This window comes from Hippopotamus amphibius, chromosome 3, assembly GCF_030028045.1.
Source record: "Hippopotamus amphibius kiboko isolate mHipAmp2 chromosome 3, mHipAmp2.hap2, whole genome shotgun sequence".
NCBI lineage: Eukaryota > Metazoa > Chordata > Mammalia > Artiodactyla > Hippopotamidae > Hippopotamus > Hippopotamus amphibius.
The window spans coordinates 107,358,231-107,380,271 of NC_080188.1; the positions used below are offsets into that span (position 1 = coordinate 107,358,231).

At 36.7% G+C, this 22,041-nt stretch overlaps 1 protein-coding gene and 1 pseudogene across 1 annotated transcript; both read right to left on the minus strand.

Moving 5' to 3' along the window:
* Positions 1–3,725: 3,725 nt before the first annotated feature.
* On the minus strand, positions 3,726–4,652 carry LOC130850393 (olfactory receptor 140-like). Its single transcript, XM_057729911.1, has one exon. It carries the CDS (start codon positions 4,650–4,652, stop codon positions 3,726–3,728), a length of 927 nt encoding a protein of 308 aa, XP_057585894.1.
* A 5,656-nt stretch (positions 4,653–10,308) lies between these two features.
* On the minus strand, positions 10,309–11,193 carry LOC130848566 (olfactory receptor 4C13-like; annotated as a pseudogene).
* Between the last annotated feature and the right edge of the window lie 10,848 nt (positions 11,194–22,041).

The window sequence follows — 22,041 nt, forward strand, 5'->3', positions numbered from 1 at the left end:
TCCTTGGACCCATCTAGACTGTACAGGAGCTGATTCACATATCTGAAGCAATTAACTTACAAAACAAGTGGGAAAACTTTTGAATGAATTATAAGTTAATCCTTTTTATTTATTCATTCAATTAAAATAATGTGTATGGAGTATCAATTTGTTTCCAATCAATGTGGTTCATACTTTATGATGAACTAGTTAAAAAAGCTATGGTTCCCCTTTCCTCAGTGATATGACCCACAATGACACATTAAACAATTCCAGACCAATGTAAAAAGTACTATTATAAGAATTTTGACAAAATGTTAAGGTGTATGAATATATCAATCGAACTAGAATCAGAGAAGTCTTCCCAACAAAAGCAATGCTTTAGTTGAGTTTTAAAGGAAAAGTGATAGAACAAGAAAAAATGGAAAGAGAATTCCATGAAATGGTACACCACTTATAAAGTCACAAGTATGTAATTCTTTAGACAAACAAACATGCATGGTGAAGTGATAATGATGGTGGAGTAGAAAGACCCTGAACTCATGTAACTCCCAACAAAACACTAAAATTACAACTATTTACAAAACCACTATTGATGAGGATGACCTGAAGACTAGCAGATTCTCTATTACTAAAAACATAAAGCAGGATTCACGACAAGACAGATAAGAGTGGGGGATACAGGGTATAGTCAAATCCCATACCTCAGGAAAGCAACACACAAACAAGGGAGAATCCAGTTGCAGAAGTTCTCCCAAAGGAGCAAAGGGGTCTGAGCCCCACATAGTGCTACTCAGCCCAGGGGTCCTGCACTGGGATGGGAATCCCCCCTAACACAAATGACGTTGAAAGCCAGTGATGATTACTTGTGGGAGAACCAGGGGACTGTGGAAAAAAGACACTCCAGTCTTAAAGATCACACACAAAATCAGACATGATCCAAGAAGAAACAGAGATTGGAAAGAAGCCTGAATCAGACCAAGACGCTGATATTGGACAGAGCCTCTCAGAGAGGTAGGAGAAAATTGGGACTCACCATGAGACATGGATGCTTGTAGCAAACATTTTGGGTAGCTATTATTGCCTCCATTTCAAATACACATTTTAAAATAATCTACACTTTTTTCAAAAAAGAAAAAGAAAAGGGTATAATATGGTTATTTAAACTCAGACCAAACTGAAACTATAGCTGTGCTTCAAACAACTGCGCAAACCTATATCCAATTCTTCTCACTTCTATCATGTTCCTATAAAATATTTTTCATCTTACCCATTATGAACAAAAGTATTTTTTCATTTATTACTTTATTTGCTTACTATCCATCTATTACCCACTGGAATCTTAGTTTCACATAAAAACAACTCTGTTTTTATTGTTCATCTTTGTATACCCAAGTCCCATAACTCTCTGGCTGACTGTAGACAGAGAACAGTAATTTTTTGGATAAATTAAATAAGCCAAAATTTCCTACAGTGAATTGATTATACAGCCAAATATTCTAGTAGTAAATATTACCACTATAGGATAAGAATGGGAAAAGCCCTATGGAAATAGCACCTATTTATCTCTTCAATATGCTACCCTCATTCCCAAACAGATTATCAATTTTCTCAATGATTGTTTTTCCTCTAAACATTTCTTTCACCCAAGTGTATCCTCCTTTGAAATTCAATCAGCTTAATTTCATTTCTTGAGCCTATTACATCCCACTTTTTATGATGCCCCCGAAGGTTAATATATCTGCACAAAAGAGATCATCAGATGATTGTACTTGACACAAAGGAATCAAGAGATTATAAGTAACCTGGGAAATGGAGGTCAACAAAGATGAAGGGAAGAAAGTGCTGCCCCTGAAAAAAAATAAAAAAGAATGCCTCAGTGACAATTTTCATGATGTGGCCAATGATGAGATCTGTGTGTTGATATTTTCACAACATGACAACAAGCAGTATTGTGGAGTGGGAAGTGTAGAGGAAGCCATCTCTAAAAGACTTCCTATTCTTGCTTAACTTTATTGAGTAGTCATTTTCCTCTTACATAGAATCAAGGGAAAAAAATGTATCTACTAATACTTGTTCCTACAATAAGAGAGTTAAAGTATGTAAAGAACCCTTCAAAATGTATCCCTCATAGTTTGCCTTCAACAATAGTGAGCTCACTTTCCTTACTTAATGCTTAATATTTTCACCAACAGAAAATTCCAATTAGACCAATGCATCCTTACAGAATAGATCAAAACATTCTATCTCATTGATTTTTAGGAGAAACACACTTACTATATATATATATATATATATATTTTTCAATGAATCAAAAATAGTCACTTGGCAGTTAGTCCTCAGAAGAGAGTCTCGATCATGAGTACAAAGGAACATCTGAAAGAGCTTTAAACCTCCAGTCTCGCAAAACTTCATTGACCGAGAATGTCATACATCATTCAGCTCTCACACCTTCCAGGTTTTCTGTTGACATTTAATAATTTTATAATTTGCATCTCATTAATCTTCTCCCCCCCCTCCACTGAGGCCCTAAGACACAATCATTATCCTTTGATTCCCTCTACAAATCCTAGGTCTGGTCTTAGAGGAGAAACCACGTTTATTCAAGACTTATCCCATCCCTGCCTCTGAATTACACTCATCTCCTCTCTAACAGTCCTGAGACAAAATAAACCACATATCATTTAGTCTTGATTTTGTTGAAAAGTTTAATTCTCACCAGCAATTTAAAACCTGACCATTTTAATAGACTGAGTGCTGATTATATCATTTTCCAGGCCCAGACTTTGTTGGAAAACGTTCTGTTTTTGAAGAATTGCAGATAGTCATGAAAAACTTAGTAAACACAGTCACTCCAGTACCATTGTCAGATATTACTGTGTGGTTACATTACGGAAAAATGAACTGAAGTGAATATGCCTGATAGATAATAAAGTGTTAATTTTATATAAATATATGTATCAGAACTACAAAGCAATAGCTTTGGAAACTGTGCTTTTTTTTATTTTTGAGGTTTGTAAAAAATATTTACCCTTGTTTCAAATGGTTCCTCAAGTCTTGGCATAAAAAAATGAAAACATTTCCTTGATATTAAAAAAAAAAAATGTGAGCCATAGAGATAGTTAAGGAAATAGAGCAAATTAAGAGTAATTTCAAAATTTCTGTTTTATTTTTTATACCAAAAAAGAATTAGAGATATATCATGATGCATTATTTCCTCCTTTTGTGGATGTCTCTCATTTTGCTTTTAGTAAATTCACAGTTTAAAAAAAAAATGTTTAGCTGTTATTCCTTCACTCATCTGTCCCTCCCCACATATCTACCTAAGAATTTCTATCCCCTGTTTGCTTTACCACAGGCTAAGCAAAAATGGAAAAATTTCTGAGATAAAGGTCCTATGGAAAAGCCAATTTCATCCAAGTAACATATATGAAGAATTTGCTAAAGTAGCAGTACAACTATGAAGAAAAATATACTCTGCAATCATCAAACAGGGGGTTTATAATTGTTCTTTCCTTTGCCTACTCTGAAGCTATGTGTGAATATTGAAGCCTTAGTAAAGTATATTAAAGTCATAATAATGTCTAAAAAATGCCTTGCCAATGTTAAATAATCAACAAATGTTAGTTTCTGGTCCTCATTTTGGTCAATGATATGGAAAATTTCCTAATTTTCTTTCACAGTTTACAACAGGTATAATCCCTTCTATGTATATAAATAATCACTTTCTTGGCATCCTGAACAGACTAAGTCACTCTCCTCTTTAACATGCTCCTCATGGCATTTTTCACCGCTGTGTTTCTCACTGTATAAATTATAGGATTTAACATGGGAGTGAGGACTGCAAAGAACATAGCCACAAACTTGTCTGCAGGGTAAGTGACCACAGGACGTGCATAGGTGAATATACAAGGACCAAAAAAGAGCACCACCACTGTAACGTGGGAGCCACGTGTAGAGAGGGCTTTGCGTCGTCCTTCAGAGTCATGGGATTTCAGGGAGCTCAGGATGACTATGTAGGAGATAAGAAGCATGAAAAAAATGAGCAAGCACATGCCCCCTGTGTTAGCTGCCACCACCACTCCAAGCCAGTAGGCGTCTCTGCAGGAAATTTCCAACAGTGAGAAGAAATCACACATGAAGTGGTCAATGACATTGGGGCCACAGAAGGTCAAGTCCACTGTGAAAAGAATCTGCACAGTGGCATGTAGGATGCCCCTGATCCAGGCCACCACCATCAGGAGCTGGCAGAGCCCCTGTCGCATGATGGTTGTGTAGTGCAGAGGCTTGCAGATGGCCACATAGCGGTCATAGGCCATGGCAGTGAGGACGATGATCTCTGATCCTCCCAGGAAGTGCTCCACAAAGATCTGAGTCAAGCAGCTATCCCAGGAGATGGTTCTCCTCTGGTACAGCAGGTCAAGGGTAATTTTTGGGGTGGTTATAGAGGTCAAGGTGGCATCTATGAAGGATAGGTGAGTGATAAAGAAGTACATGGGAGCCGAAAGTGTGGGGCTGAGGGAGATGGTCATGACAATGAGCAGATTGGCCAGCACAGTAAATAGGAAAATGAGCAAAAAGACAACGAAGAGTATTTTCTGCAAGTGTGGATTCTGTGTGAGTCCCAGGAGAACAAATTCAGTCACATTGTTGGGAGGTGTGAGGAGCCCCATTTAGGACATAACACCTTCCTGGGGCCCAAATTACCTAAAAAGGAATAAAGAATGATACCTGTTAACCATGGAAACATTTTGCCTGAATTCCTTAGGAAAAAATAGTGCAGTCACTGTAACTGTGGAGCATGTCCTTGCCACTTTTGCCCTAGTACTTGTTTCAACTCTTGCTTATTTTCTCCATGATGGTTTTCATCTCTTCAAACACCTAGTACCTGTCGCCTGTTAAACATCTCTAGAACAACTTTTGTTGTGTAATTTACGGAGAAAACACTGGGCTGTCTACATGAGATCTGGATTCTCATTCTGATTCCAACCCCATGTGATTCTGCAAAGCCATCTTAGTGTAACTTTCTTTTGAACCCTCCTTTTTGTCTGTGTGGTTACAAAATGCAAGTCTCAGATGTATCTTGTAAGTTTAAAGTTGCCTCAAACAGGTATGAGTTATTCCTTCTTCCATGACAATTTACATTTCAATCTTCAGCTCTAACTGTGGAAAGAAAGCATCAATAAATATGTGTTGTAAGCAAGCAGTTTAGGGAAATGTATATGAGTTACTGGCGATACGCTCTACCTGGTACCAACCAGAATACATGAGATATTCAGCTGTGTCTTCTCACTTACCATAGTGCCTAGAATGATATCTGCAGTGTCTGAAACCTATTAGGTGATGAGTAAATGCTTGGTGAATTGCCATTTGCCTGCTTCCCCAGACCATCAACTCAGAAATTCAAGTGCTCTTGTCTCCCATCTCTGTTTATCTATTATCTTTGTACTTTAAGAGAAATATAAACATTTGAAAAGAAGCTGCATTACAGTTTAATAGCTTCTGACATACTTTATGGGGTAAGTATGAAAACATTTAATTGCCTCTAGGAAAGAGTATGCTCCTGGGTCAGTTTATTTTCAAGATAATTATTGTGTTCATTATTCGCTATTTTTTATTCTTCAAAATTCTGTTGCACATATGATTTAACATAGTCATCTTCAATAAACTTACAGTTTCAGTAGACTTGGTTAGAGAAAAAAAAAAACTCTTACATACGTGTTCAGTACAAGAGGATCTATTAAGCAAAAGAAATCCTTATTTTCAAATTTCCAAAAGAAAAAAATAATATGGAGGAAAAAAGAGATAGTTTACTAGACAAGTTAGAGATATAGGTAAGGTATAATACATAGAAACATATATACACCGACCAACACAAACACGTATAAAATCTATTACTTATGATAAGTACCTATTACAAGTTCACTCAGTCAACATATATTATCGAACACTTACTGTGTATGTTAATGTATGTTTTTTCACAAAGTCATGAAGAGTGTCCCTGTTAAATGCCCTTAATAACTGAAATTTCATTACCAAAGAGCAGCAGCTCATCCATCCATGATAGGAATGATCTTCCCACTCCTTTATGTTTCTGCTATATGCCTTCTCATACCCTCTTCTCCCATCTTCCCATAGTATCCATCATCCATCATTTCTGGTTACAGGGTACTGCATTACTCATCAAATGAGAAATTTGGTGACATAAATTTCCCAAAGAAAAGAGGAAGACTCTGCAAAAAATGTCTTTCCTTTCAAAGATCAATGAATAAAGAACATTATTTTTTAGTTATTTAACATGAAAATTTTATACTTGTGTGGAAACAAAGTGCAGCATCTTCATTGCATTTCCTTATTCTGAGGGGATATCCCCCAACAGATCAGAAAAGAATATAGTGTGCACAAAATAATAATCAAATATAATTAATAACACTGCTTTAGAAATAACTATGAAGAAATAGAAACTATTTTTTTCTTCATTTTTTGGCTCCTCAATACTCTATCTAGGAATAAATCTTATTGGAAAATATTTTTAAAAGAGAAAAATCATTATTTACAGATAGGCTCAACACATTTACTAAGAGCAGTGGAAAATTTAGAATCAACATGGAATGTCCAACGTTGGAGAAATGGGTAATTGAAATATAGTACATCTCTTTGATTAATGTGTAGTTTTTTACAGAGATGTTTTGAAAAATTGTGTGATATCATAGGAACATTCTTAAGTTGTAATATGGAGTGGAGAAAATTTTGGATGCAAATTTGAATTGTTTAATTATTCTAATTTAATTCTATCATTATTCTAATTAATTTAAATATATATCATTAGAAAAAAGACCCAAAATATGTTTGTTTCTAAATTGATAGTATTGTATTTGAGTCTATCTTTCTTAACATTTTGTATGCTGAAAGAGAAGTTTAAATGCTAGATAAGTGTGTATGAGGGGTGATTGTAAGATTTGTAAGATCAATTTGAACCTGAAAGTCCCTGATTATGTAATTGCCTAGAATAAAAAAAAAAATTCTCACCTATGAACTTGTCTGACATAGGTCCATGGCCAGGGCTCCAGGCAGCTGCTAGTTCTCCAAGAGAGAAGTGAAGCTGTTAAGATTTGAAAATGTCAACTAACTCAGCTACAATAACTGTCTTTGTTGATTTATAAATGTTACCTTTGGATAAGCCTTAAAAGTACTACCACATATTCTATTTGTGGGTAAAATCTGTAAAGTTTCTTAGGTGAGGCTAATAGGACCTCAGGGGTGTTTTACCATCATTCGCAAAGGTTGCCAACAAGCCAATTATTTCATGTAAGTTAACTGAACAGCAGAGGAGAACTTTTATAGTACTCATCCTTACTTTTGAACTCCTCTTTGAGTCTACATGAAGACAAAACACTATGACAAGAGAAAAAAAAATGTTGAGTACTTATGTATTTAGGTATTTGATTACTTTTGAGCTTAATATGAAGTCTTAGTATTTAGTATTGTGTAAATTAAACATGTAGGTGGGTAACTATCTTATTTTTAAATTCTTATAATAATAAATTTTGTTTTCATTGTTCTACCATTTATGCAAATCATAATTTTTAAATTTTATCTTCAGATGTACATTAACTAATAATTATGAATCCTACTATAGTACTGGCATTTTACACCAGGTAAACTGTACAGTATTTCTTCAGACTAGTTCTTTCTTGTGTCAATTCTGGAATTAGATTAACTTGATAGCAATGAAAATAAATCTATTCTTCAATTATACTTAGAGATGGTAAATTGCATTTATTTCAGTCACTTAAGTTTAATTGTACAATATCCATATGGAATAGAAAAAAATAGGCAATGATATTCACAATTTATAACAAGGAAATATAAGACAGGGAATAAGAATGCCATTTGCCCAAGGGAAATAAGAAGCTAGGCCACTAAATGCTGGACAAGGACTCTTATCTTAAATTATTGTCTTACAACTCAGGTATCATGACACGTTTATGCTGCCACCAACTGTAAGGCCTATTGCAATTATCTATGAAAAGAAATATTGATATTTGAAATTATTTTTGAAATAAATTTGAATCATTTCAACTCAGAAATATTCCTATGTAGATCAACACTCACTCACCATATTCAAATATGCTTGCATTAATAATAAGAAAAATAAATTGCACATAACTCTTGACTGGCTTCAGAGTATGTGGTCACTGTGAACGGCATGTGTCATGAAGGAAAAGAGTTTAGTAAAACTGAAACCACATGAGTAAACCTAGTTTGACTGGACACTTCAGTATTAGAGTTCAGTAATAATATGTGATGGCAGATGCCAAAGACAGTCTGCTTGAGGATTTGAAACTATCTAAAGAACTATAAGGGATATGGATTTTGTTGAAGTGTCATCATGAAAATGTGATGAAATTGCCATTCAACTCTAGGATAAAACACAGAGTCAGATGAGAGAATTAGCATGTGCTGACAAAGTCACCATTCGCAACCTCATAAAATATTGAAATCAATTTACGATGGCCCATTAAGTGGCCATCCAGTCTCTCCTAAAGTAGTTACAGTGCTGGATGGAGAGATTGCTTTAGAACCCCTACCCTTGTCTACTCTAGCTCCCCAGGCCCTAGAGAAGCATAAAAGGGAAAGAGAGTAGAGTTAGGTCTAAATCAGTGAAGGTTTACGTGAAAATAATTCTTCAAGAGAGGAATTCCTGGAGCTATGCCACAGAGAGCTCGTGGGCAGCTACGAAGACCCAATACAGCCAATAAATAAAAAATAAAATAAATTAATTAATTTAAAATTTCTCTTAAAAAAGATTGAAGTAGCAGCAGATACAACAATATTATGGCTATAAACATATTGGCTTGGGCAAAATCACAGAATTTGGAAACACCTTCCAATTTACCTAAGTAAAGTACTTGTAGAAATAGGGTAAGTTGTTTAAGGTTATAGAAGATGAAGGCACAGTGAAAAATAATACTTATGTCTCCTGATCCTGAAGCTAGTGTTCTTACTTCCATCATATTTTCATAACAATAATGTTTTCTAAATATTTTTACATCATAAAGTCCATCGATTTCTTCAATAAAACTTATGGTACCCATGAAGTGGAAGGCTGGACATTTCTGTCAAAAGAGGAGACTATAAACACATCTATGACATATACACACATTTGTATTTTGGTAGCAGACTACATTTACAAAAAAAGCCAAAATTAATTCACAACAAAATCTCATAAATTAGACATTTGTTTAGCTGAGAAATATTGATATGTTACTTGGTCAACTATAGAGTAATGATTTCTGGTGTTTTTTCTATATATGTATATACACACATACATATAACTAATCTCCTGTAGCAGTTTTCAAAGAGGAGTCTAGATTCAAGGAACTAAGTATAAAGCCAACTTTCTAAGGGTGAAATTGTTTCATGAATTTATTTTACTGTGTGCTTTTGAAAAACATCTGCATTTAATTGCTAGTAATAATTGTTAATCTAATAAAGAATCATCACCTATAGCATATCAATAAAAAACATTTTTTATATACAAAACCATAATGAAATATCAGCCCCAATACATTCTGTAAAATGTAAAGATCACAAGATGTGGAGTAAGAGTTCTTGGGCTTAAAGCTGACTTACATGTTCTGTGCTAATTATTTAAACTTTCAGATCCTTCATTTATTCTGTAAAATAAGAACATTAAATTTTAATTTTATAATGTCGTTGGGACCATTTGAGAGCACTAATATTTTCACATCAGTTTAAATACAATTAATTTTTATAATCACACAATTTTTACCCAATAAATCAAGAAACACAATATAATTTTAAATATTAGGTATATTAGATGTGTGTCAAGGGGGTAATGGAAAGCAACTTTTTTCTATGTTATATTCCGCACCATCCTAAATACCAGGAGGTCATACAGTTTTCTAAGAGCAAACTGCTTATATACACAGGCACATTATGTAAGTAGGTAGTTAGATTGGAAAATCTTCCAATACTACAAAACAACAGAGGTTCTGATGAAATGTTGTCTTTTCTCTGATATCCTTTGAAATGGTTGAAGGAGTATCAGATTTGGATTTAGGAGAATGCAGATCAGACACTAGCTCTGTCTCTGATATGGGGCAGATTATAACTTTTTAGAACTTTACTCTTCTTCACCTGTGAGATGGGAATAATCATAATAATACCTGCATAATAATCATAATAATCCCTCAGCACCTGCAGAGGTGCTGTTAGTGTCGGGTGAGTGGGATGGGAAGGGCTTTCTAGTCATGACATTTGAAAAGGTAAAGATCGTGATGCAAATAAAGTCTTCATATTGGGTCATTTCTTATCTGAAATGGCATTCCTGTTTAATAATATTCTAATGGCATTTTTGTCCTCTGTATTCCTTACAGTATAGATAACAGGGTTTAATGTGGAAGTAACAGGGATATAGAACACTGCCACAGCTTTACCCATAGGAAAAATAGCTCCTGGTCCCAGCTACATGTAGACAGGCCTTTTTTTCTTCCTGCACAGCCCTGAGTCCTCAAGGAGCACAGGATGACCACACAGGATACCAACAATATTGCAAAAGTGATCACAGGGTTTCCCCCACCATTGGCAGCAACCAAGAGACCAGCAAGGACAGTGTCAGTGCAGGTAAGTTGTATCAGGGGGAAAATGTCACACATGAAGTGATCCATGATGTTTGGGCCAAAGAATGGGAGAGAGAAAGTGACGAGGATCTGTCCAATCAAGTAGAGAAAACCCACTGCCCAACACACCCCCACCCGGAGGCAGCATATGTGGTTCTTCATGATGGTGACATAGTGCAGAGGTCTGCAGATGGAAACGTAGTGGTCAAAGGCCATGACCACAAGGAGGCCCATCTCTGAAGCTGCCAAGAAATGTTCAATAAACGGCTGTGTCTTGCAGCCTCTGAAGGAGACAGCTGTCGAATCAGAGAGCAAATCAGCTAGCATTTTAGGGATTATGGAAGAGGAATAGCAGGCATCTATCAAAGACAACAAGGCCAGGAAGATATACATTGGGGAGTCCAAACAAAGTCTGGCTGCAGAATGTAGTCACCACAGTGAGCAGGTTGCCTGTGATCGTTACACTGTAGGCGATAAGTGACACCAAAAGTAGAATTCTCTGTATCTGAGGATGCTGTGTAAGTCCCATTAGAATGAATTAAGTCACATTCATTCTGCCTTCTTCCATTTCAATACTGATGATAAATTCAGAAGTGGAGAATTAACCTGTAAAGACGATATTTTTAATAGCGAGGTGATGAGAAATATATATCTTACTTTTTCAGGTTAGTCCAAAGCATTTTAATAATAGAAGCTATTATTTTCCATGGTTGCAGGAGTAGAAGAAATATGCTATTTTCTACTTTTTGGAAAGAGTGAACTTTTTGTTTTTTTTCCCTGCTGTTTAAGAGTGAACTTTTGAAGCTGTTTTATTCAGCTTGTTATAAAGATGCTAAAATCCTTCTTCCACAACTTCTAACAAGTAGTTCCTGGTCTTTGCTGGAGGAAATTCAGGCACAGGGAGCTCACTATGTAATAAACCTGATTGCTTCTCAGCCAACAAGATATATTAAGGATTCTTCCTTAAATATTTTTTAAAAATGTACAAGTATTGGTTCTGGTTCTGCATACAGTTTATACACAGCTTAAATCTAATTCACCCCCCTCTTCCACTTAAAAGCCACTTAAATAAGTCTGAGACATTGATCTGTATCTGTTTTCACTCCTTTATCACCAGTACTTGGTTCAGAGTCTGACTCATACTGGTGTTCAATAAAATAGGTGAATAAATAAGTTGGAAGACTCTCATTCCCTCTGTGTTTTCCTTCTTTCCTGCTAATTCCAAAAATACCATTTACTCTTTTTCTTAAAACACAAAACAACAAACAAACAAAAAAACTAGGTAAACAGTTGGAACATTAATTAAATGTACTCTTCCACCCATTGAGATCTCTCTCTCTCTCCACCCTGAGAAGCTGTCTTCCCTGATCTGCTCCAACCAGCTCCCTTACATTCTGGCCAAGAGTTCACACTAACAATATTAGAGGGTAGATGAGAAGAAAAGGAAGAATATCACAGGGTTTACTGTCTTGGATCCCTGTTGTGGTTTGTCAATGGCTGGGTGCCTTTAACTGAGGCTGCGCTGTTTTGGATGGACCTCCTGGGTTCCTGAGATCTCTCTCCCCTGCTCTCCCAGGTCCCAATGTGGTGATGGCTTCCTACTGTTACCAGACCCAGGGGTGCTGTATCATCCTTCATTAGTTTCTCTCAACTCTCTCCATAGCTTGACAAGTAAACCTATTAAACTCTTTTTAATCTCCCATTTCAATTATGCTTTCTTGACAGGTTTCCAATGGATGTCAAAAGTTTGTGTTTTTAATTTGTGAAAAAAAAATAGATAAATAAATTAGAAAATACTTTTCTCCTTAATAAATGTATTTTATTCATAAATCATCTGTACTTCTTTTGATGTATAGCTGCTAAATATATTTAACTTTTGTGAAGAAAAAGTATTATAAAAGATTGAAATGTAACATAGAGATTATTGGATGTCTTCATGGAAATTTGTGTGTTATCTATAGCACTCATGGAATGATTGATTCTATGGGATTTATGTCTTTTACTGCCTTTTAACTATTTTATAAATCTTTAATTTGAAGAGAACTGATAAAAACTCAAATAATTCTTATTCATCAAAATGCAGATATTTTTGGTGGAAGTTTGATTGATTCCCCTGATCATTACAGGTAAAGACAGATTTTTTTGCATTTATTTGTAAATTAATTACACTTCCCTGATGGAACAGTGTTGAGTGTGCATTGGACTTTCCTTTTGACTGATTATAATATGTTACTAGTTCCCTCATTAATCAATGAGCCAAATAAAATCTTTGTCATATGTTCATTTTATATTTGTATGAGTCATGATTTCACTTTTTAAAAAAATATTTTTCCTCTGCTTATTAGAATGAATACCATTTTACAGAGAAAAGTTAAAAGACTCATGAAAGTCTAGATATTCTTACCCTATGCATTATTTCACCATGTTTTTTTTCTGTTTTTATAAAAATCTCTTTAAGACTTTGAAGTCAAAATTTCCAATAGAACACTCTCATCTCTGTTTCCACTTTCTGTGGTGTCCAAAAGATTACAAGTTCTGAGATGGTTAAGGAATAAGGAAATTAAGCCTACCTTACTCGAGAGATATTATTATTTAGTAAATTATAAAGTTCTTTTTGAAGATCAGAGATGATTATGGTAATGATCAAAACCTAATATTGACTGCATTATATATGCTAGGCATAGTGCAAAGAATTTTATATGAACTATCTCATTTGATATTTTTTAGAAAGAGTTACATGTGATTGAAAGTTAGGAAAATTGAGACATGAAGAAGTTCAACCTTGTACCCCAGGACATATAGTTAGTGAGGAGCAGACCTGAACATACAATTTGAGACAGTCTGACCTCAAGTCTTGATCTTGATCTTGGCCACACATTATCTCCCATCTAAAAACTTACCAAATAGCAAGAACTTTCTTTAACATCCATCTGTCAACAAAGGATTTCAGAAGACTGTCTCTCATCCTAATTTGTGGAGGAATTAACAAATGGATTCAAAAAAACTTGGAAATTTGAAAGATGTCAATTTCTTCCTCTGAGTATTTCCCATTTCCTCTCTCAGGGGGATTTAGAATTATTCATGTACTTTCCTTTCTTTGTTAAGTCTGTTAATAATATATTACTAACCCTGTCCATTTCTAATCTGTCCTAAATTTTGCTATTAAAAGGAAATGTCACACACCGAACATCTATTGTTCGCAAACCTCTTTCATATTTAATATCAAAATAACCCTAGGAGACAAATATATTATTCCCAATTCAAGATAGAAAAGCTGAGGCTGGAGGAGTTTATTATACTCGCCTAGGATGGTATAAAGAGTAGGTAGTAGAACTAAAAGCTTGCTTCTGTTGTTTCAGTTCTAAGCTGAATTAAGACCTCGTGAAAATCAGAAATCTCTAGAAAGTGTTGGACATGTTTCACCATATGCAGAATAACTATCCTGTATTTCATATTATATTAAAAATGAGCTTTCTGGGAATTCAAGTACACGGAGGCCAGAATTTGGTCTGCAAACAAATAAACAAATAACAAAATCTTATGCATTGAGAATTAATGGATTATTAGAGAGCATCTAATTCATTGTTTTTATTGTGCATACAAAGAATCTGATGGGGGGATTGGGAGGGGATGATTTGGGAGATTGGGATTGCCATATATACATTGCTAATAAGAAAAAAAAAATCAAATTGTACACTTTAAAAAAACAAAAACAAACAAACAAAAAAAGAATCAGAGATCAAGGAAAGAAAAGGGACATTTCCAAAATTGCACATTCTGATACTGGCAGATTAAAGATAAGAATTTAAGTTTTCTAAATTCCAACCTGTTTTATCTTTTCCCTATACGGAATAGCTAATATTGTCACTTGTTACAAAGTAAGGAAAGCAATAGACATTGTTTTGTTTGTATAATTGATCTATATAATTACTGCAATGAGCCTCATTGTTTCCCAAGTGAGACCTGTCTAGGGAAATGAAGATGTTAAGAGACCATAGACAAATACACACTTTGACTCAATCCAGTAGGATTTTTTTCATGTAAAGAGAAATCATACAAAGTAGAGATTAATGGGACAGAATTTTTTTAAGCTTCCATTTTCCACACTGATTTAGCCTCTCTCTCAATTTTATTCCTATAGCAAAGAAGTAAATTACGTGAGAATGGGGTGAGACTTACTCCCTGCATCTGTCAAATCTCTTTGGTAGCTGCTTTCTGCTCACTATTTTGGAAACGGAGATTTGTTTCCAATACTTCTACTCAGTCCTTTAATCTGATGAATTTACTCAAGCATCAGGGATCCAACATGGAAATTTATGCTCTCTGTAGAACACACATGGTCTACTCTACATGCAGAATTGGCACAATGTGAAAGTGTTGGGTCATATATTTGTCACCTTGTAAAAAACTAGTAAGCAGAAACTTGATTTAATGGAGCTGGGAGACTAGAAGGGGAAACATAGCAGAGCTCAACTGGAAGAATAGACTCCTTTCCTTAAAAGGGCTCAGCCAATGAAAGGGCATGGTCTTTTTATTTACTAGAGCCCCCTGAGAAGTGGAATATTTCCTGCTTTATTGGTAAACAAAGAATGTCAGAGTCATCAGCAATTGCAGCCCTCCAACTCTAGCCAGTGAGCCTTGAGGGAACTCAGGAAGGAAAGAATGCCTGCCATCTAACAGCCACCAGACTGCAGCCACTCCCTACAGTAAGCCCTGAGGGACCCAGGATGTGAAAATATAGGATACTAATTCCAGAGAGCTGAGGTGCATATCAAAGGAATGATGTCGGTGAGCCCAGAATCTTACATCTATCCATACATAGAAGAGTCCTCAATTCCTTAACTTGGGATATCTGGTTTTCTTTAATTAAAAATAATCCTTTGCTATTCCCTACTATCTGCCTTTCTTACAAAACATCTGTATAAACTGGCTGCCCTTCACTGCCCCCTCTTCCCCCCAAACCCCCCACCCCCACTGCCCTCCTCGGAGCAGTTATCTCAAGGTTACTTGAGATGCCTCCCAAGCTTGAATTCCTAAAAATTCCCATCAAATAAAACATAACTCTCAACTTTTAGATTGTGAATATTTTTGCCCACATCCCCAAATCCCTTTCCCCTCTATAAAAGCATTCTCATTCCCTTGCCTTGGGAGGGTGGGTATTGCACATTTTACCATGGTTGCAGGCCCCAAATTGCAATTCTTCCTGATCCTAAATAAATCCATCTTTGTGGAGAAATATCTGGGCTAACTTTTCAGGTCAACAGCCATCCATGGACCTTCTGACTAATGGAGGACAATGTCATTCTGGCACACCCAGCAGTTTGTTTTGGGTTAGAATATACAAGGGTAAGTCAAAATTATTCACACTCTAGCTGTAGAATTTATTTTAATTAACTTTTAGAAAAGATAAATACATCAGTTTTTGGCATAATCTCCTTGCTTTTCAATACACTTTGTCCATCTGTCAACCAGCTTTTGTATTCCCTCATTAAAAAATGTTTTAGGCTGAGCTGTGAGCCATGAATGCACCACTGTCTTCACTTCTTCATCAGAGGTGAAATCTTTGTCCTCATAGGGCTGCTTTCAGGGGACCAAACAGGTGAAAACCCGATGGAGCAAGATCAGGACTATAGGGAGGATGCTTTAACACCCCAAAACAAAGCTTTGCAGAGTGTCAATGGTGTGGGCAGAAGTGTGTGGATGTGCACACCCTCAGACTACAAAAAACAAATCACTGCACACTTCTCCCCTTTTGTGCAAATCACAAGTGGGGCATCCATTTTTGCTCATAGCGCAGTTACACATGAACTGATGTAATACATTCACACCTGCACAACAGTGAATGGGGAGACAGTAGCCTTTAAAGGAAAGCACTGATAAGACAGTGAGGGCGCACCGGAGTGTGGATAATTTTTGACTCACCCTCTTACTTCAAGTAATCTCCAGAAGATATGAACATTTCTGTTTTCCCAGAACACAATTACTCTGGTAAATGGTCTCAGACCCTTAAGAGAGAGATCAGGTTGGAGAGCTACACAACCTATTTCTGGTGCTATTACAGAGTTCTTATTCAAAAATACCTGATGTCTCCTTTGCTCAACTATCTCTGGATTTGGAAATTAGCCATAACTAGTGATTTGATGAGGAACCATGATTTTTTCTGAATTGAGTCCTGGTCATGCAATTCAGACCAGTGTTCACCAAACCCAGATGACATTTTATCACCATCGTCATCATCAACAATAGCAAATTAGTTGGCTTGTGTGGCCATAACTAAATAAAGAGACTGGGGAGCTTAAACATCAAACATTTACTTTCTCACAGTTCTGGAGGCTGGAAGTCCAGCATCAAGGTGACTTCAGGGTTGGTTTCTGGTGAGGCCTCTCTTCCCAGCTTGCAGATGGCCACCTTCTCAATCTGTCCTCACAGGGCCTTTCTTCTAGAGAAGCATGAAAGAGTGGGTTATGGTATACTTTCCATTTCTTATAAAGACAGCAATTCTTTTAGATTAGGGCTCCCCCCTTATGATCTCAAGGTGTACCAGCTATTCCAGTCCCTGTTGTTCAAGGCTTTCCAGCCTGTATATCAGGTATATGAGTGAAGAAACTTTTTAAATGATTCAGACTCAGCCAGTTTCTAACTGTAACCTCATAAGAGATGCTGAGCCTACAGTACTCAACTGAACTAGTCAAATTCCAGACTCAGTATAATCATCTGAAATAATAAAGCGAATGCTGGTGTTTTAAACCAGTACATTTTGGGGTAATTTTTTTATATGGCAGTGGTAGATGAAACACAGCAGTAACTTTGGCACAATAATATTGGCTTATGAATAGATAGACTAATTGAACAAAATAGAAAGCTAAGAAATAGAATAATAGATTTAGTATATGAAAATATTAGTATTGCAGGGCAGTTGGAAACTGAACTGTAATAACACAATCAGCTCAGGGTGCTTGTCCATTGAAAAAAATCAACATTCGTAAAAGTTGGTGGAATGGAAAGGTGTTTTTAATGAGAATGCAATATCAGTCAGACTTCTCATCCACTCATGTAGTGCCTGTGGTGGACATGAATGCTCTACATAGGCTCAATTTGCAGTGGGATGTGCCTGTCACCAATTCTGGCTACTGCTGAACATCCAAAATCCCATTAGTAAAGTCCATCACTGACTCCCTCATAGGGCAAAATGCTCTAGGCTAATCAGCCAAACACCTGTGGCAGCTCACTCCATTAAAACCTCTCAACCTGGAAGAGACAGCAACTTGTCATAATATATTCTGGGTATATAGTTGTCCCTTCTACCTGCAGTGCTTCAGCCTGCTTTATTACTCATGGAGCAGAATCCCTAACCCATTGCCATTGTACTCCCCACTCATGACTATCTTTAACCAAGACACACATTCTGTAGTAAATAAAGGAAAGCAAATCACTTGCCTTCATAGAGCACACTGGTGTAACTATACTCCCATCACCTAGAAACATTCACTGAATGGGAAATTGGTGAATCCTGGTGAAGGCTGAGTTGTGGTGCCATTTGGGTGACCCTGCCCTGAAAGTTTGGATGAACTATATTTGCCCCTTGCCACCACAGCAGATCTTAGAGTTGAACTTCTATTTACCATCTTCTTTCTGCACTACCAATTTTATTCTTATTGCTTCTCCTTCTGCCAGCACCTGGGTTAATGTCCGTGGTTTAGCTGAAGGTGTAGCCTAGGACTTTACCCCTAAAAGGTTTACTCACCTCTTCACTATGCCTTTCTCGGGGCAGAGTTCATGTACTTTCTCCTTTACTCTAACCATTGGAGAATAGTAGCAAGAGGTAGCCACGTGGATAAAATGAGAGCCAAAAATATTCCTCTTTGCCACCACTGTATTATAGCATCTCCATTTCCACCTAATATTTGGGGTCAGTTACCTCTGGCAGAGTCATAGAAAGAAACTTTTCTCTGAATTGTTATAGATAGCAAATCTTCTAGTGCTAGGGGAGTTAGATTTAGGAGAGATCCAACACTATGACAAATGGTACATGGTGAAAAAAGGAAAAGATTCCTTTAATGCATAATTGATCAGTGTTATCAACTAACTCTGAAGCTTTCCATAATTTTGAAGTTTGCAGTTATGTTAGTCAATCAACAAATATTCTTAAATTTCAAAACAATTTTAGTTGATTTTTCTGGCAGTTACAACAAAAAGTATCCTAACTGAAACATCCTTATTTTAAATATATATGTAATGTTAGACTAATTTATGTCTTTTTAATCATTTATAGTATATCTATTTTAGATCCATCACCACATTCTTTTTTTTTTTTTTTTTTTTGACCTGTGTGGCAAGGGCTCTTTTAATAACTTTTCTCTGTCTTTAATTTTTGTCAGTTTGACTACTATATGTCTTGGTGTGTTTCTCCTTGTGTTTATCCTGCCTGGGACTCTCTGAGCTTCCTGGACTTGGTGGCTATTTCCTTTCCCATTTTAGGGATGTTTTCAACTATAATCTCTTCCAGTATTTTCTCAGGTCCTTTCTCTCTCTCTTCTCCTTCTGGGACCCCTATAATGCGGAAGCTGGTGTGTTTAACATTGTCCCAGAGGTCTATTAGGCTGTCTTCAGTTCTTTTCATTCTTTATTCTTTTCCACATCAGTGATTATCACTATTCTGTCTTCCAGGTCGCTTATTTGTCCTTCTGCCTCAGTTAACCTGCTATTGGTTCCTTCCAGTGTATTTTTCATTTCAGTTATTGTGTTGCATATCTCTGTTTGTTTGTTCTTTAATTCTTCTAGGTCTTTGGTAAACTTTTCTTGCAACTTTTCGATCTTTGCATCCAATCTTTTTTCAAAGTCCTGGATCATCTTCACCATCATTATTCTGAATTCTTTCTCCAGAAGAGTGCCTATCTCCTCTTCATTTAGTTGTTTTTCTGGTATTTTATCTTGTCCCTTCATCTGGTACAAAGTCTTTTGCCTTTTCATTTTCTCTATCTTTCTGTGGCTGTGATTTTCAGTTCCACAAGATGAAATAGTGCTGCTACTGCTTGATTCTACTGTCTGCCCTCTTGTGGAGGAAGCTGTCTAGGAGGCTCCCATGTGCTTCCTGATAGGAGGGACTGATGGTGGGTTGGGCTGGGTGGGTGACGCTCAGTAAAACTTTAATCTGATTTGGTGGGTGGAGCTCAGTGACACTTTAAACTGCTTGTCTGCCAATGGGTGGGGCTGTGTTCCCACCCTGGTGGTCGTTTGGCCTGAGGAGACCCAGCCCTGGAGCTTACAGGCTCTTTGGTGGAGCTAATGGTGGACTCTGGAAGGGCTCACACCAATGAGCACTTCTCAGAACCCCTGCTGACAGTGCCCCTGTCTCCTCAGTGAGCCACAGCTGCCCCCCACCTCTGCAGGCAACCCTCCAACACCAGCAGGTAGGTCTGGTTCAGTCTCCTATGGGGTCACTGCTCCTTCCCCCTGGGTCCTGGTGAGCACACTTTTTTGTGTGCCTTCCAAGAATGGAGTCTCTGTTTCCCCCAGCCCTGTGGAGGTCCTGCAATCAAATCCCACTGGCTTTCAAAGTCTGATTCTCTGGGGATTCCTCCTCCCGTTGCTGGTCTGCCAGGTTAGGAAACCTGACGTGGGGCTCAGAACCCTTAGGACTTCTGTGGTATAACTGTTCTCCAGCTTGTGAGTCACCCACCCAGCATTTATGGGATTTGATTTTAACGCAATTTCGCCCCTCCTACCGTCTCATTGCGGCTTCTCCTTTGTCTCTGAATGTGGGGTGGTTTTTTTTTTTGGTGAGTTCCAGTGTCTTTCTTTCGATGGTTGTTCAGCAGTTAGTTGTAATTCCGGTGCTCTTGCAAGTGGGAGTGAGCGCACATCCTTCTACTCTGCCATCTTGATTCTTCTCCACCACATTCTTTTAATTGTAACATTTTAATTTGTGTTATAATCTAGAATGACTCATTACTCTTTAAAAATTTAATTGGAATTTGCATATATTTATGCTTCCAGATGAACTTTTAGAATCAACGAATTGTCAGGCATAGTTTACTTTTATGTGGAAAGGAATACATTATAGGTTTACCATTTTTCCCCAAAGATATATGCTTTACATACTGTCATAATTTTTTAAAAGAAATTTAGAAAGTACCATAATCAAAATAAGTTAATTCATTACACTGATAACTTCATAATAGTTTCCGTCTCAAAAGAAGAAGCTTGAGAGGATATACAGACTATTAAATAATTGGTCAGGTATAACTGTTCAGTTTAGCCAGGAGAAAGGGACTGGATTAATTAGGAAAGTTTCTGGGAATAACATAGCCCATGATCACTAGAGATCTCCTATAAACCCTACCAAATTCATCCCATCACTACACTTTTCATATCCTAGTAACAAGAAATAAATGAAAAAAAGAAAGAAAGAAAGAAAGAAAGAAAGAAAGAAAGAAAGAAAGAAAGAAAGAAAGAAAGAAAGAAAGGAAGGAAGGAAAAGAAATAAATGAAACTAGCTCTAGGAGATTTGCAGTGGGAAGTTGCTCATACAATGTCATTGGAATTCCTTAATACTGATGCTCTAATATTTTTGGAAGTTTCTGCTCCAGAACTACTTGCAACCTGATGACTGTGGGAGATTTGGAATTCAATAACTCCTTGCTACAATGTCCAGGGCAGTTCATTTGAAAGACAAAACCTAGAAGTTATGGATACTAGTAGACACAGCTTAAATTCATCACAAATGCCCTTTACATCATGGGTGATGTCAGAGAGTCATTTCCAAAATGATGGAGTAACATTATAAAGCTTCTTAATGAAATAGAAATAGCACATACAGTAATGTGCTGTGGTAGACGGTTCAGGAGAAGGACATTATATTCATAAGCATAACTTTCAGAACAAAACAGAATCTCTGGCAGAGTTTGCCACCTCTGAGTGATATGAAAGCAATTATTCATTTCTTGTAAAGAAACACAAAATACTTTATTTAGCAAGGGAAGTTTCCAAACTAAGGGAACTTCAGTTCCCTTGGAACTCTGATGAAATTCCCTCTGCAAGGTAAAACTTGGTCAAATAAGACAAAGTGTCCCAGTGGCCAGATGTGTGAGCAGCATATCTACTAGCACAAGGAGCACTCGATTCTCACCTTCAGACCAATGTTTGGATGTTAAAGACACATGGGTTATAGCTAATAGTCTCACGATTTTGTCAGATAAATAAGCCCTTGTTGAATGATCATGATACCTAGTGATAGAGAATGTTGACATGGAAGGCTTCAGAGTATTTAGAAGGAAGATTAAAGTGGGCCATGTGGATTCCCCAAAGGATCCAGGTTTTGACTCACAACAACAGAATGCCTTTGACCCAGACTTTGAGTTAGCCATTTGGATATATGAGATGAATGACACATAACGATGGGCAGAATAGCAACATA

Coding starts and splice junctions, on each gene's coding strand:
- LOC130850393 (XM_057729911.1), bottom strand. CDS start 4,652: ATGGGGCTCCTCACACCTCCCAACAATGTGACTGAATTTGTTCTCCTG.